This window comes from Stegodyphus dumicola, chromosome 11 (assembly GCF_044657685.1).
Source record: "Stegodyphus dumicola isolate Sdum_Otavi_A_Nest chromosome 11, ASM4465768v1".
In the NCBI taxonomy this organism is placed as follows: domain Eukaryota; kingdom Metazoa; phylum Arthropoda; class Arachnida; order Araneae; family Eresidae; genus Stegodyphus; species Stegodyphus dumicola.
This window is the reverse complement of record NC_140778.1, coordinates 122,718,471-122,736,258: the sequence shown is the minus strand read 5'-3', so window position 1 is coordinate 122,736,258 and position 17,788 is coordinate 122,718,471. Positions and strand designations below refer to the sequence as shown.

At 30.7% G+C, this 17,788-nt stretch overlaps 1 protein-coding gene across 3 annotated transcripts in view; it reads left to right on the top strand.

Annotated features, from left to right (window-relative positions):
* The window catches only part of LOC118192194 (uncharacterized), a 51,572-nt gene extending 35,580 nt beyond the window's left edge, over nt 1–15,992 (top strand). For 2 of the 3 annotated variants that reach the window (XM_085827186.1, XM_035363097.2), the window contains 4 exons: nt 35–165; nt 2,019–2,270; nt 11,161–11,237; nt 15,672–15,992. In XM_085827186.1, the coding sequence (XP_085683312.1) occupies nt 35–165; nt 2,019–2,270; nt 11,161–11,237; nt 15,672–15,839 (628 nt within the window). In that variant the 3' untranslated portion in view covers nt 15,840–15,992. Of the gene's footprint in view, nt 1–34; nt 166–2,018; nt 2,271–11,147; nt 11,238–15,671 lie in introns of all 3 variants that reach the window. The other variant, XR_015044128.1, reaches the window with a different exon arrangement.
* The last annotated feature ends 1,796 nt before the right edge of the window (nt 15,993–17,788 follow it).

The window sequence follows — 17,788 nt, the reverse complement described above, 5'->3', positions numbered from 1 at the left end:
ACTTTAATTGCTTAGTTATGCTTACTTATTTCAGGTCTACTCCAATAAATCCACTGCAAATAAGTACAGAAGCCAAAAGTATTGTTAATTCTTGTAATGATACAAGGTTGGAAGAGGATAAAAATTTATCTCTTGAAACTTGTAGCTTTCAAGCTGAAATAAAAGGTATATTTATCAAACTCTGATACATTTTTTTTCTTTTTGCTGTATATAATCTTGTCTGTGCTCCAATTATGTAATGTATTTTTAAATATTTTGAATCATTAAAAATACTTAAAAGTGTATTTAAATTAGAAAAATCATCTGCTGCATAATTTCTTGTACAATTAATTTTGTGGTAGTTATAGTAGGGTATTTAAAACTAGTCGTTGCATAAAAATCTTTATTGCAAAATATATTTTAGAAAAAGTTGTTTTTATTGCATTACCATTAAATTCATCGATTTAATTTTCAATACATATTGTTTTTTTTTTTAATAATAAACTTTACATGGGTACTTTGGGTAGATAGTATAAACCATGCAAATTACAAAGCTACCATCACTAGCTTTACATTATCCATATAGCTATATGTATGATGCAGAGTGCAAAGCTGGCATTGATAGCTTCATTCTCTAGGTGGGCATCTTAAGTAACCAAGTTTTAGTTTATTGATACCTTAAACCAGCAGTTAAATTCCACCAAGTCTATAACTTCTTTACGTTCTCATAAGAATCTGTTAATTTTATTTGATTGGAGAATCATGCTTGAACATTGTTGGCTGTAAGGTATGTTTAAAGTGCATTAAAGTAATTGTTTGAAGGAATTTTTTTTTTCATTTCTGAAAAAGCTACTTGCACATGTCCATAAATGAATTGTTTATGGACAATGGATTGTTTATGGACATGGATTCTGGGTGATACCTCTGTTGATCAAACACTGTCTCATGTAAAAATTTATTAAAAAGGAGAAGCTTTTGAATCATTTAACACTCTTGCTGCATATCCCCCGATTTCCACCAGCAACATAGAAGTAGCAAAATTTGTGCAACCCCTTGATTTCTGTGGAGATCCATTTCCCTCATCTATTTCACTGTGCAACCTGCTTTTTTCCCATTCATGGTTTCATTTTGATTTTTCTGTGGTGTTTAATTGTTTATTCAGATCTGGTTTGACAGGTGGCGTTAGTTGTTCATATTTCTGCGAAATATACAAGCATGTTTTGCACCATTTTGCATACCCTTTTCAAAGCTCAAAGGTGTCTGTAGTTCAACTCTCAATACTGTGAGACTAACTGTTAGATATTTCAATACTCCCAAATCCCATAAAAAAAGAGCCTCGTAGATAGTGTGCTGTTTTGTTGCTTTAAAAAAAAATTAAAAAGAATAACAATAAAAAAATAAAAACTGAAACTGGCCCAAAAAAATTTACAAAGAAACTCAAATTGCAAACATTGCAAGCTAGGATCTAGGTTTTACTTTTGTATTTCACAAAATAAAGCATAATTAAACCAACATTGATTTTCAAAATTTTGCTTTTATACGATTATTCTTAAATTTCAGTTTTCTGACAAACATTTTGTGTGATCTAATTTTATATTTTGAAAAAACTCTTTTACAAAAATTTGTATATATTTTAAATCTAAAATGTATGTAGATTTGAAATATGTAATAAAAAGTACTTAATGTTTAAATCTATTTTAATAAAAAAATACACAGCGTGAGGGTTAATGTGATGGCCTAATGCTTTCTGTGAGAAGTTACTTCTTAAATTAATGAATTTTGATTGTTATCTAGTAAATAATTAGGGGATATCTTGTATTTTTCTAATGTTAAATTAATTTTTGCATTTTTCTGAAAGTGGGCTAGAAGAAACCAAATGAAACTGACTCAGATCATGATTCATTTTTTTATTATGCATTAAAGATATCTTCTTTAATTATATTTCATCTATTATTTGGATATAAACTGAGTATTAATATTCACATTCAAATATTTTTTACAATTATTTTTGATAGTGTCACAAGTTCTTATAATTTTAGGAGCTGAAAAAGTTGATTCCTATACATTTGAAGAAAGTAAAAAATTCCAAAATGTACCTGAAGATTGTGAAAGTAATCCAAGGCCAGTATTAAAATCTACACCAAGGACATCTCATGTGAAGAGTTCTAAGAATTTCCACTTTACTCCTCGTCATAAACTTGCATTCTCAAATTTGGAAGCAAATCCATTTGACAGTATAGATTCTATGATCAGTGATGAGAACATCACACTTATAGGTACACCTATAAAAGGTTAGTTTTACTTTTGAGTTTCATTTCATAATATATAAATGAAGTAGGACTAACTTGCATCATTTAATTTTGATGAAATTTGATGTTTCTGATTAAAGCAATTTCCTGTATAAAGTAACTATATAACAAGGTATTAAAAACAAATTTTCAAAGAAGGTAGGTAGGGATAATATTTTCTTAAATAGTCTTGAATATTGCATGGAGTTGTGTATTTTCTCCTTTGTTAATTTTATCAACTGAAAATTGTGAAAGAAAAAAGACATAGTATGTGCCATGTCTTGGTGAAATAGTAAAGTAATAACTTAAAATGTACAAAATTTACTTTCCAGGGCCACTGTTTTTACACAAGCACGTGTAGTTATGCAATGTATTGGGGGGGAATAAGAGCAAGTTTTGCTGTCTAAAAACTATTTACTTAAAAAAATAATAATAATAATAAAAGAAAAAATGAAAATACAAAATTTAATGTTTATGGTAAAAGTATAATAAAAATGATGTTTGTGTAATAAAAAAGATGTACAATTAAAAAGGATAAAAAGATCCCCAAAAATGGAGTTTGGATCAATTTATTTTTAGTCCAGTAAAGTGCAATATCAAGTTTCAGTGTCATACCTTGTAAAATCAGTATACTAAAAAAATATATTTCTTCTGAATTGATTCGATGCCATAGGCAAGTTTTACATGCCAAGTTGTACCCAACATCAAGCATTTTTCAGAGAATAGTTGTAATCCTCTTCATCTGATGTAATACCATGTTCTGAGGTGTCTAATCCTCAAGATGGCAGAAAGTAATCATCTATTTCACTGTCATCACTGTCAAACATATTTGTAAGTAAAGCACCTACTACAAACAGTAAACAAAAGACACAGAATAAAAAAAAAAAAGTTTTACTTGAAGTACCAGCAATAACCACACAGTCATTACTTTCACTGTTTCAGGAACATCTCTCTCCAATTCCTCCCCCCTCTTCTCTGGAATAGTAGTATCCTCCTTCACATACTCTGTTAAGGTCATGTAGTGTTACATTCCAAAGCTTTGCAAATAATTTTACTGGTAGCAGCGCAAAGCAAATGATAGTATTTTGGAAGGGCGTATATATACTCCTGGGGCAGTTAACACATCGGCTGAGCCAGGTGCATTTATATATATGCCTGTGGCAGTTAAGGGTTAAAGCATAGCATAAATAAATTATACATAGTTGTGTCAAATCTGTAAATGGTAAATTTTGTTGTAACTGAGAAATTAAGGGTATAAAATTGTTGTAATGGATTGGTAAAGAATTAAATTTTCCGAAATCAATAGACTTGTTTACCTGAACATAAAATTAAGATCTCTAAATAATAAACGAATATGTCGTAAAACTTTATTATGAAGCTTAAACAATTTAAGTCTTATAGTTTGCAAATATTTTTTAAACAAAGTAAATCGTGTAGTAAATCCCACTCAGAAGCAAAGTTCTAAGTGAATTGCTAGGGAAAAAAAAAAAGATTTAAGGCACCATAATCCATTATTACATTTCTATTTCAGTATTTTTCTTTACTGGCCTTCATTTAGTTAAATTCATAGCATGGATCAACAATTTCTATACTGATAGTTATCTTCTCTAAGAAGACCACTCTGATTGAAGACCAAAACTGTCTAGAAAATTTTATACTAACGTGTTCTTAATCATGTTTATGATCTCCCCTCTTCTCTAAGAAGACCACTCTGATTGAAGACCAAAACTGTCTAGAAAATTTTATATAACGTGTTCTTAATCATGTTTATGATCCTCCCCTCTTCTCTGGTCCCCTTTCTTCTCTGATCCCCCTTCTCTCTCTATTCAGAGTTTATTCTAACTGTATTGCTGATGCTTTGAATTTGTTGTATGTTCAGACTTAATACTTCTTCCAAACTGGTATTATAATTTGAATGGCTGAAATGTGACAACTTTATAGCATTCTGTATCTTTCTTCCTTCTGTCCTTAACCTCCTGTTCCTTCTTCCTTTTGTGAATAAGTATGCTTTTCTCCCAAGAATTAGGTACACCTTGAAACCAATAAACTCCATCTATAGCTAATTCTTAATTCAGTTTAATCCAGCTTCAAATCCTGGCAAATAAGCTAACTGCATGTGATTTTCGAGATTATTTCATGTGTAATGTGGATATTAGCTAGGTGTCCTTAGTAAGTCTTTCTTAAAGGCATCTTTCCTCTAACAGTCACAGATAATCGTTATGTTCTTTGCTGTAATCAAATAATCTGATCTAATTTTTAATCTTTGGGAGAAAATTCATTTTCATGCCAAACCATATATTCAACTGTAATTTTTAATCTGTTAAAGTCAACACTTCAAAAGTTATTTTTTCTTACTCTGTTTAAATAAAATTAATGTAACAAATTAATGTCCTGTATTTATTAATAAAGAAATATAAAAATAATTATATCACATTTAAGCAATTAGAAATTAAATTTTAACATAGCATGGTATTGTAACAGATTTATTGACATATACATGCATGCCTTGTGTTAGTGTTAATAATCAGTTACTGCAAAAATTTTCAGTTTAAAACCAGATAACTCAAATTTTGCATGCATCTACAATAGTTGAATTTACTTCCCAACAGAATGTCTGCATCTGTCTGTTACCAGAAAAATAAGCTCTAATCCATTTTTCATAGGGGTCTTCAAAAAATATTAAGTTTGCCATCTTGATGCACTTCATGAAGAATCGATGATATAGGGTTTTTGACTTTTATCTAAAGTAAAATACCTGTTACAACATTGTTTTGTCTTTTCCATAGCCATCACTTGCTAAAAGTAAAGCTTTCATCTGATTCAACCCCTACTTGAAATAAGTGTACCTATAAACACCTTCTGTTTGACACACTGGTGACAGTACTTTTTGTGACATACAGACAGTACCACAGTGGCTGAGAGCATGTAGTCAAACTTCTTGATTACTTTATGTTTAATAGTATTTTTTTCTATTAGCTTTTAGAAAGCAAAATAATTTTATGTTTTTGTGAAATTTCATGCTTGTGCACTATTATTTCCCTTTGACATTTATATAATACGTTTTATTCTTAGTCAGGCCTGTTGATATTTTGGTAACATATTAAATGTGATGTTAAAAGTAATGTCAAAATACCAATTTAATAGCTTGAAAACATTTAACTAGTTAATAATCTGAATTTAAAACTTGGCATAAGCTTGAACTCTTTGCTCATAATTATTTTGAACTTTTTGCATTCTAAATCAAAATATAAACATTTTTTTCTTCATTCATTTTGGATTCATTTCAGAATTTCATTTTGGACCTGTATTAAATTCATTTTTTGTTTTTTCTGCATTATTTGTTAAACAATCTAGCACAATTGTACTGAAAAGTGAGACAGGCTCTGAATTTGTTCAAAATTTGTTTGGAGTCTTTTAAACCAATTTCATTTTTTTATTATTTTTCATTTTTAAGAGGATATATGTAAACTTTTTTGTGAGGTATATATACAGGTACAGGTAGAAGGCTAATACCTCTATAGTGCCACAGGTGATTGAGGTATTGCCAAGCCTAACTGTTAGGCTTTCGTCTCAATTTAGAGAGAGAACATCTTGGGCGGCAGTCTGAGGGCCTGTCACAATCCTCTTTAGAACCATCTTGGCTCGCTGTCTATTTTAAGTGCCCCATGCTATGCATACAAAAATCCATGCATTCTCCAGGATTCGGACCCAGGCCAATCAGTATGGCAGTCAGTGTCACTAACCACTATACCGATTGGGCAGCAAAGTATACATTCAGGAAATTTTCTGTGTTTTATTTTATCTGTGTTAAATAATATCTCCAGGAATTTTGATTCTGAGTGAAGATTTTGAAAATATTTACCTTAGGCAGAATCTAAAAAATGAATTTACTTTTCAAAAATATCACTTTTTGAGTGTGTTTTCTGTCCCATGTTATAAATTATTAAAAATATACGATTTTATGTTGAAATGCTGATACAAAACTGATGCTTAGTGCTAAACTGCTAACAAAGTAGGAAATTAGGAAATTCTATGCATTTTCTATGGGAAATTGAGGATGAAGTTATTCTGTTTTTTATATTCAAAATTTACTTTAAATTGTATTACTGATACTAGCTCCTTGAATTTGTTCAGTGTTCAGACGTTCTTCTTCTACTGGACTGACATTGTTATAATTTGCATGGTTGAAATATTAACATTATTTATCATATTCTGCGTCTTTTTCTCTAGGCCTTGTTCACATGAAAATATTTTTTCTGCGTTTTATATAAAATGCCTGAGTAGTAAAAAAGTTAAATTTTTGATAGATTAATAACATTTTAGCAAATAAATACAGTAATGCATTTTCTTTATTACAAAGTACAAAATTTTAATATTTACACAGTGACAAAATTTTAGTAAACATTTTGATAGATTTATCCTCCTTCATATGAACTTTTTGAGGCCTGTTATCTTTTGACATGATATTTACAATTTCTTTTAATCCAGATTTTGTTAGGAGGCACTTTGGAATGCAGGGCCCATCTTGACTTGCGTGACCACTATAAACATTACGTCTTTTTACTGAATCTGTTACGTGTTTGTAGTCTGTAATTACAATTACAGACAGAGATAGTTCAATTTATTTGCCAAGTTTGTTATGTGGAAAGTTGAAAAAAAAATTAATTTATTACTTACTCTTTCATATGTCTCTCTAATCTTTGATAAGATGTGTAAAAATTCAAAATTATACTAACCACCCTTGTTTTATTTTTTTATAATTGTTATATATAAATTTTTATTCTTAATTATGTTTTGTCTTGCTTTTTTAAATATATAAAGTATATATTGAATTTTATGGTCTTGTGTAAAATTTTTTTAAAATTCAAATCCTTAATTACTAATTTCTTCTTTGAATTCAATTTAATAAAGTTTGGTTATTATTTTTTGAATCAAATACTTAAATTATACCTATTATCATTTTTTTTAACATCCTGTACTATTCAGTCATTGGCTTATTTATAGCAATGATAGTGAATAACTACTTTTGTCTCAGCCTTGAACTAGAAAGCAATGCAGTGCTTGAAATTTCTATCTTTAAGGTGTAGGTGATATGCAGGCTTGATTAAAACATTCAGCTATGTGTGAACTATTCTGAATTATAATTCAGTATATCCTAATCTCCTTTAAGGTTTTTTTTTTTTTTTTTGGTAAAGAGGTATTGCTATATATTGATATTGCTATCATAAACTCGTCCATATTTCTTCTTTTCTTATATTTTGACTTCAATATAATGGTGTCTGTCACAAGTGATCAAGAGTTGTCATTTCCATTTCTGTTTGCTTCATGCCAACATTTATGACCGATGGTGATTGCTGTTCCATGAACAGAAAAATGCCTTAGAAACTTAATAATCAAAATTCTGCTATATATGTATTTTTTCCTTTTAATGAATGGCACAAAAGATAACATAGGATCAGGTGGAAGTGCTCTACATTGCAATTTTTGAATTAACAAGTATTGTTTGGTTAAGTAAATAATTTTGTTCACTTTGTCTTGATATTTGTATGTTGATTGTGATGTCCATTTTCAGGATTTGCATTTCAAAGATTAATTTATTTTAACTGTATATTTAATTATGTATTAATTATTTTAATTATATCATTATCAAAAATATAATATGTAATAATCATTAAAAAATAATGTTTTCTCTCCCCTCCCCCTTTTTACTTCCTTGTACGAAGTAATGTAATTGTGAAAATTTTTGGATATCATATTTCAATGAAAATATCCATTTTGACTGCTATCATATACAATTTAACAATGTTTTTGTGTGACATCTGTACATAAAGATAGAATAAAGGACTCCTTTTCCCAAAACAGGTTGCAGAAATGATTTAAAAAGGATTCAGAGGAGATTTTTTTATGACGTCTGTACATATGTATCTTGCATAACTCAAAAATGAGTAGCTTCAGAACGTTGAAATTTTGTGTATGAGACTGCTATAACATGCAGTTGTGCACCTCCCTTTTTTGTTGCAGTCGGTCGCACCAAAAGTATATAAAATATGTATATGCCCACTCTGTTATTTGGCTCCATGAGCTCAGTTTTTTTTATTCTTATTAGTTGGTAAATTGCGCATTTTTTGCTTTAAAAATGATTGAATTATGCTGTTCTTATCTTCCGGTTAAGGTTTTTATGCTTTTAGTTTATCTTCTTGCAATAGTTGTAGAATCATCAACAATTTAAAAGTTGTTTAAGTGGGGCTAAGCCTAATTTGTTTACCATAGCAGCCATATTTGTTTATATTTGAAACTTGGCAGAATAGTGAATTAAATCAGTTTCTGCATTTTTCTATTTTTGCCAACTGGTACCAACAGTAAACTTTCAGTTTTTTGCCCTGAAATATTTGCCTACTTGCCCGCTGGACAAACTGCTTGTTTTTGTGTAAAAATTCTAATTTTAATTGAAAGAATTGTTTTTTAATTGTTTTAACTGTAACTGATGTTTTATGTTTTTCTATAGTTTTCAATCTTGAATAAAGATATTTTGAGGTTTTATGTATTTTTGCCCTGTTGTAAAGTGAGAAATGAATTAATTGAATGAGAAATCTATCTCTTATGAAATTCGAGGAAATAAGGTTAAATGAAATGCAGCAAAAAATATGTGTAATTTAAAATTCCATCCAAGGAAATCATGTGGTGCACACATCAGATTTTTTTTCAAAAGGTCTCAGTTACTTTGTAACAGAGACTTTTGTAATAGCTGTAACTGTTAGGTAATATGTAATCGTACATACTTTAAATTGTTGTTTTGCTAAATTAGTGGGTCATATGTGTGTATATTTGTCATTATAATATAAAAATAGAATAGAGTATAAATCCAACAGCTTACAAGTTATCTTAGTCTTGTCAGCTAAATCATGTATTATGGCAGTTGACAGTCAATGTATTAACCCCTTGACATACAATGATGTCCATGAGACATCATTGATTTCATGTGCCATTGTAGACTTTGACGTCTCTGAGATGTCAAGAACTGTCTTTGGCGAAAGCCGCATAGTTATTATTGTTATACAGTCAAAAGTCTTTAATCCGGACTCGTCGGAACTTCGGCAATTCCGAATTATAGATCATCAATTTAAATCTGGTAAGATGGCATGCAGAAATTATAAAATTAAAAATATGAAACCATAATTTGTGAAATAAAGAGCAATTGTGATCTAAAGGGTATCAAAATTTACAAAAAAAAGCTTAATATTTATTTGTTTACTTTATTAAACATTTCTTTCAACGCGCATTACGCATAGTCGAAATTAGAAAATTGCAACCAGAAAACTATTTGATGTGTATTCATGATATTTTTAACTAGCTGTACCCGCCCGGCGTTGCCGTGCATTTAGAAAATGCAGATAAGTGAATAGCGCAGGAATAGTAGTGTAGGACATGTAGACTGTCTCTCTCTCTTCCCCCCCCCCACAAGCTACAAAAAAGAAATGAATTGTAATTAATCGATTTAATGTATCGTCAAAACAGCAAACTAACGCTAGAATAAAGAAATCAATTGTTACAATCGAACGTTATTTGAAAACAAATAATAATATCAGCGAGTCAAAAAAACCGTGATTAATTAATTATAAATAATAAGCTACAAAAAAGAAATGAATTGTAATTAATCGATTTAATGTATCATCAAAACAGCAAACTAACGCTAGAATAAAGAAATCAATTGTTACAATCGAACGTTATTTGAAAACAAATAATAATATCAGTGAGTCAAAAAAACCGTGATTAATTAATTATAAATAATAAGCTACAAAAAAGAAATGAATTGTAATTAATCGATTTAATGTATCGTCAAAACAGCAAACTAACGCTAGAATAAAGAAATCAATTGTTACAATCGAACGTTATTTGAAAACAAATAATAATATCAGTGAGTCAAAAAAACCGTGATTAATTAATTATAAATAATTTTTTTAAAATTTTTCTAATTCAAAAATCGAAAATCGGGCTTCGAGGTCTGGTGGCCAGCCCCTTTGTGCTTCCGTATAAAAAATTCCAGGTCCCTGCGTGCGATAGATTTGGCTGGAGAGCTCGGTCAGACAGACAGACAGACAGACACATTACACTTGCTTTTATTATTATAGATGACGAGGAATTTGATTTAAATCATATCAAATATGGAGTACATCGAGATGAAATACTACATTTAGTAAGGAATTATAAGTTGAATAAAATAAAAACATCTGCCCTGAAGATAAAGAGAGTCCTCATAGATCAACTTCCAGTTCATCCCCCCCCCCCCCCGCAGAGCAGCGCGAAATTGATAAACAGATTTCGGAATGGTTAGAGAAACTAGGGATATGCCTTCATCCATTTTGGCAGTTCCATAATCGGCAGTTCTTTTTGACATAATCAAAAGTTCAAGCTTACTTTTATAAAATTGCTCTAACAGTCTGCAAAAAATAATAAGCCGGATCCAGTTAGAAGATTAAGGAACAACGCAATCTGCGACATTAACTGAAATAGATAATTAGATAATTTTAGCTTAGCTTATACCGTCCATTATACATTAAACATGCACGCGCAGAAAGTTTGTAGCTTTGAGGTCCGAATTAAAGACTTTTAACTGTATAACAATGTAAATTTCAAAATAGAACATTCTATTTCTAAGCTTGCATATGAGTGTCCAAAATTAAATGGTATTTTATTTGTATGTTAAGGGGTTAACAGGCATTTCTTATAAACAGAAATAATGAAATGTATGTCTTTTTTGTTGTTCTGTGTTCTTTATAATGTTAAGATTAATGATATTTTTCTGAAATGCAGTTAGTCTTAATTTATGTAGGACTGAATATTACCCAAAGTGATTCTTGTAATGCTTTTTTTATAATATAGATTTTCTATTTAGATTACAGTATTAGCAATGTATCTTCACATACACAGCTAACAGGTCCGTTTCGAAGGTTAAATTTGAATAATGATTCGGTAAGTATACATTTATGATTGTTGCATTATTCTTAATATTTTCATTTGACTTCTGCATTCTTTCTGAGTATTGCAAATTCTAATACTGTATTTGATGGCATATAAGACGCATCCTTATTTAGAAGGCCACACACAAGGGAAAAAAAGTTTGAATTGTCTGCGCGAGAGCGCGGTTCCACAATAACTTAAAATGTGGTTTCTTTTAGTTCTCACGTTTCATAAAAGCCAAATAAACAACCATTGAATGCAATTACGAAACCTAGTTTTACTAAGGAAAATTAACAAACGGCAAGCTATTTTGAACATGATATGTAAATTTCAATAATGAATAAATGAATGAACAGCAAGCAATCAAACATAACACAAAATAAAGCAGAAACAACAAAAAACACAGATTCAAGGAAAACGTTGCTTATCATGAAATTAGACTGTAATCACTTTCAAAACCATAAAAATAACTATCATCATAAACTATCATCATCGAAAACGAGAATATCGTCATCACTACTGTTTCTGTCATCGCTAGTATCACCTTCTTCGAATAATGCATCGTCTTCTGTTCCGTCAAGAGCATTACTGATTCCGCACTTCTTAAAGGACTTAAAACAATTACTTCAGCCTTTACGTCCTCCCAAGATCTTTTTATCCACTCGCACACTTGTGAAATAGAGGGCCACTTCATTCTACCTGAGAGTGTGAGGGCGTGATGTGGCTCTCCTATCCTCTTGTTCCATCGTTCTCGCACTTTTTCCTTAAATGCCTTATTCACCGATATATCTAAAGGTTGCAGTTGGCTAGTCAGTCCACCAGGAATGACAGATATCTGGCTTTTTAATTCTCTCGCTTTATTCTTTATGGTTTCAGTTCTATAGATGCTAAACTGATCCAAAACCAAAAGAGAGGGTTTTCTTAAGAGTCCACCAGGTCGCCTCGCCTATATGTTCCGTAACCACAGTTTCATTCCAGCTTCGTCCATCCAGCTTTTCAGATGAACATGAATAATTACACCTGCTGTAAGTTTTTCTTTCGGATGAGTTTTTCTTTTGATTTATGAAAAACGGGGGTAGTTTTGTGCCATCAGCACAACATGTTAGAACTACCGTATATCGGTTTTTTTCATGACCTGTGGTTTTTATGGTTATTGATTTAGGCCCTTTAATACTCACAGTCTTGTTGGATGGTACATCAAATGTGAGTAGAATTAATCCATATTTCTTATTTGACTGAGCTTAAAAGAAGTTTTCTTGCGTGCATTTATAACAAACCTATGAAATGCTAGTATTTTTTCTTCATAATTTGCTGGCATTTTCTGTGCAATAGTTGTTTTTGTGCGTATTGATAAGCCTTGCCTTTTCATGAAGCTGTAGCACCAGCACTCAGACCCTGAAAAGTTCTGATTCCCATGTTTTTCTGCAAATCCTTTGGCCTCGATGATTATCATTTTAATTGAAACACTTATCCCAGATTTCCTCTTATCTATCACCCACATTTTTACGGCATTTTCAAGTTCAGACCAAGATGGAGCTGGGCATCGAAGGTTATGTTTTTGTTTTTTAGCAGTCTTCAGTTGATCTTCCTGCAGTCGCCAAATACGTATAATTTTTTCGGTAGGTGGTGGACCGAAATGCCTTGCTGCTGCTCTGTTTCCATGCACTTCGGCGTAGTTTAGCACTCCTAGTTTATACTGAATTGTATAGCTTAATCTCTTGTTTCCTGTAGTCATAATTTCCAGGTTTTTTTTTTAAACAAATAGTTTTAAGCACCGGTACCGACACGTTTATACAGAGTAGCACCGATACCGATATGTGTGTCGGCTGAGTTAAAGAAAGTCTATGTAAAGAAGGAAAGGCTCCATAGACATAATGTGACCGCCGAACCTGTTCGAACGTCGACATCAGCTTCGAGCTTTATTGCTTTTTCGCGACAGATATTTCACGCATGCACAAAATAATGATAGCAGATGTAGAAAAAGTTATATGTGTCTAGACCGTTATCCAGCCTAAAAAAAGCATTCAGTATTGAAAGTTAACCTGTATCTTTCACGTATAAGACACAGGTAACTTTTTTGAGACCAAATTTAGGAAAAAAAGTGCGTCTTATATGCCGTCAAATACGGTATATCATAATGAAATGTATAAAATATTTTACATTTGATGCAGTCTTGATGAAATACAACATTTTAAATCTTTTATCTTTGTGCGTGTATATATATCAGATTTAACTAATATATATAGAGACTAACAAAAATGATGGTTACAATTTCAAAGGGGGTAGAACACACATTGCAATAAACATTCTTTGTGTGGGAATGTATCAGTGCAAATGACATACCAAGAGTGAAACACAAGAAATAACATGTGAAAAGAAACAAATTATTTATCTGCACTTTCATTGATAAATACTTTTTTACAATAACGTTTTTAATAATTGCTCAAAATTGCTTCTATCAATAATAATAGTATATGCTTGGCATTGTATAAAATGATTTGTTTGTAGTGTTTGTTGTCTGTAGAGGATGGTAGGTGGCTTCTCTGGCAGAACACATATGTATTTAATTTTATTAGTATAAGACAATTATAAAGCCTAAATTAGTTTGATTTCATAAAGGTTTATAGGTATGCATTCAGAATAGCTAGGATAAGACAAGGCTTAGATTTACCATAGTCAAAGATGTAGCCCATGTGGCAGTAACAATTACTGCAGGTAGTAGATTAATCAGTCTTAGTTACTGCAGATACGCTGAAGCAGATGATAGCAATAAAATCTTAAATTTGTGCTCTCAAATATGTGATTCACAATGGGGTAACTTAGACAACTGTATAAACTCTTATCTCAATGTTTTACTTTGTGATTATAGGTTTTCTGCCTTCTGTGTTTATAGTTTTCATAGAAACCAGAATGTTGAATCCAAAGCATGAGAAAGAATCTTAAAACTATGGTTCCCCCCCCCACTTCATTCTGTGCACAATAGACATAGTTAGCTTCAGCTGTCATTTTCCATGTGTATGATTGCTCACCATATCGCCAAATAATACCCAGAGTTTCGTCACTTTATAGCACTTACTGTTATTTCTCCAATCCTATTAAACTGAACGGTAATGACTAAAGTAATAAATGGTATCGATTATATTAATGTTCAATTTATATGCAGTTCCTCAGGCATGGAAACCTCAAGTTAAAAAATTCTTCATAAATGCCATTCTGTTGGTGTTACATATGGAAAATAACATATTATTCTCTTAGAAGAAAACTCTAAAAATTTGCTTTTGTTATTTTCTAAAAATATTTTAAAACCACTGTAATGCGTATTGTTAAAAGAAATGACTTTTACAGATTTGGTGGAAACGGCACTGGGGATAATTTTTTAATTTACCTATTTATGTGTTATAGTTTTTAATAATACTATTATAATCGATGAATTACTAGATGTTATCATTAATTGCTTGATTAATTGCTGAATGGTTAATCTTTCCATTCAACATAGCATACTTTTAAGTTGTAAATTGCTTTCCTTATCAAAGGGCTTATGATTTAGAAATGGCAAAACTTATTTTTAATGAAATATCTGATATACTTTATTTCCTTGCATTTCTTATTTTTCATAATTTTATCATCAGAAAATCGAAAGAGGAAAATTATGAGAATAATTTAATTTCCAAAAGACATAGTTATGGTAAGAACATAGAAAATAAAGAGTATTCATTATAAACTACATGTAACTATCACAATATTATTTGAAAGAATCTGCATTCCTATATGAATGTATTAGAAGTATTAACATTAGGATATCTAATATGATATGTTAATTTCTTCTTCCCTGTAACTTGAAAGTCGTCTGTTTTTATTGTTGTCTCTGCTATTCTTTAGACCTCAAATCATCCATAAATAACTAGAGAAAGTGAGTGTACAGCTGATTCAGTAAAATTATAGATTGAGTGTCAGTTCATATTTGCTTCACTGTGACTAGGCAGGTCTTGTATTGTATTAGCTGGCATAAAGTTCAACAGTTAGATGAGAAAGATCTGGCCAGACCTTCACAAATAGTTTACAAGGGTTTGTCTATATTAGAAAGACAAAAACAATTGGTACATAAATGAATTCAATTTAAAATTTAGGGGAGCTCGTTTTCTGAATGAATTGAGAAAGGAGAAAATTCTGCAAATATTCTTAAAATTTTCAAAATGTGGTTGTAAAATGCTAGAGGGAAAAATACATGAAGAAATGCGGCAATTTAAAATTCATTTAACTGGCAACAAATTCAGCTGGTAATTATGCATATTTGTAGCATTTTTATTATTAATAAAGATGTTTCTGCTGCTGTATACTGTGTCTGGGTATAGAATTATTCGGTCTCTTTAATCACATTTTCTTCATAACCTTCACTTTTTAAATTCATACATTATTGCTTATTTCTGTTTTATTTATTTTTTAAAGGCTAGGGAAGTTTTGCAAGATGTTGTTGCATCTAGTCCTGTTCTCAAGTCTGCGCAAGTCGCTGAATTATCTGAAGTGAGCTTATTGTACACACCTGCTCCTAAAGGCATACAAAAATGTCGCAAATCGATCAAAGGAGATTTAATGTCATTTTCCCCTAGCCAATAAATTCTTCTGTATTTATACATAAAAATGTATATTTATCAGTCATATTGATAGTATATTATATATTTGTAAAAAGTTATTTATATAATCTTTTTGTGTTAATCTTGTATAGTTATGTAAATAAAAAGAGAGCTTTTGAAGCTTTATTTTAAATAATTGCATCTAATTCCTTTCTTTATTTTTAAGGACATTAAACAACCGAGATGACTTTTTGCATTTCTTGGTACATTGTTATAATTAATGTATTTGTTATTTCATTCAATTTATAAAAGAGATAAATTAATAACATGTATAAAAATATGGTTTATTGCTCTAAACTGGGAGGATTTCATAACTTCAGGCGGAATGCAGCCAGCCTTCTATTTAGCTATTAAGTACTAAGTTTTATGAATGTAAAAAAACTACTTTTATTCAAATTTAATATTTATCAACAATTTCTACTCTTTTTTTTTATTGTTTAATTTATAAAATGTATTAAAAAATCATCTAAATATAGATAAATGTAAATATATATTTTTTCAAATTTTTGAAAGGAGGGTGGAAATGATCTAGCAATGGTGAAAGGGGTGCATCGGGCCAAAAAAAAAGGTTCAAAACCCTACTCTAAACTAATATGCTGTTCCGAAGTTTTAAATTTTGCACTTATAATTAACTGTTACAAGAACATTAATTACAAATTTACTGTTACAAAACTGTATCGAGAGTGTTTGCTGCAGTCATGAAACTGAAAATATGAGACTAAATGCTAATCAAATGTAAATCTGCCAAGAGAGGGGAACTGATAAATGGGAAGCAATTAATTAAGGTAGTTGCCATTCCAGATTTTTTGGTGGTTGGTGAATGTAGTTATGGGATGATGGATCAAATCCTAGATAAAACATTAAAATTGTATATGTAGTGTCTTTGAGTAATGGGGAGCATTCTCTCTTTTACACTTAGCAGTTAACCTATTTGCAATTCAGTGACATTGGTTTGGGAAAATGTTGATTGCAAATTACAAAATTATAGAAAACGTTCTTTGTAAAATTTAATGCATGTCTCTAACTATACTGTTCTGTGCTTGAATGCAAATTGGAATCAGTTTTAAAGGTCCGTTTCTTTTAGGCTACAGTCTTAGACTTGCTTATCTGTCTTTTGATATGATATAATACTTCATGCAGAATATAAAAAAATCTATTTTATGTACAAACTCTCCATCTCTTTTTTTAAAATAAAGTTTAGACTGTACTGTTTATGAGCTTTGCAATTTCTGTTCTGACGTTATATACAGGGTGAGCCAAATTTCATTAAAACTTTTAAAAATTCATAAAAAAAGAAAGAAATTATGAAAACGAAGTGCGGCTTTCAGGAAAGGACTTGCAAGGAAGTCTTTTTTTTTTTTTTTTTTAAGCAGCAAAAGAAATTTTAGTTAAAAATGTCACCGGTAGAGGGCTCAGAAATGCGAGAGATTCAACAGAATTATCCAAATTGATCTTGCAATAAAAAAACATGATACACGAGGATTTCTCATTCACTTTCAGAATGTCGTGTCCGCATTAAATCAAAGATGTGCTTTATCTATAATAAGCTTTATGCAGGATTCTGTACTGCTACACTATGCCAATCGAATAAAACAATTCCTATTGAGTAACTTTGGTGAAGATGGTGATCTGTTGAGATGGCAAGATCGCATGGCCTCCACGATCACCCGAACTCACTCTGGTCAAATTCTGGTTGTGGGGCTATTTGAAATCCCTTGTGTACTGTTTGTTATATATGTTGACTCATCAAACAGATATTATGCTTTTAAGTCTTATGTCTATTTATTTATAAGATTAAATTAGATTACTTATACATAAGAGAGACATTGATGCTACATGGTCGCCGGCAAGTAACAAGAGTGTTGCAGCACAATTACCGTGCACTTGCCTAGCTACAGTAAGGTTAGAGGCACTGCCATCTATCGGCTAGCA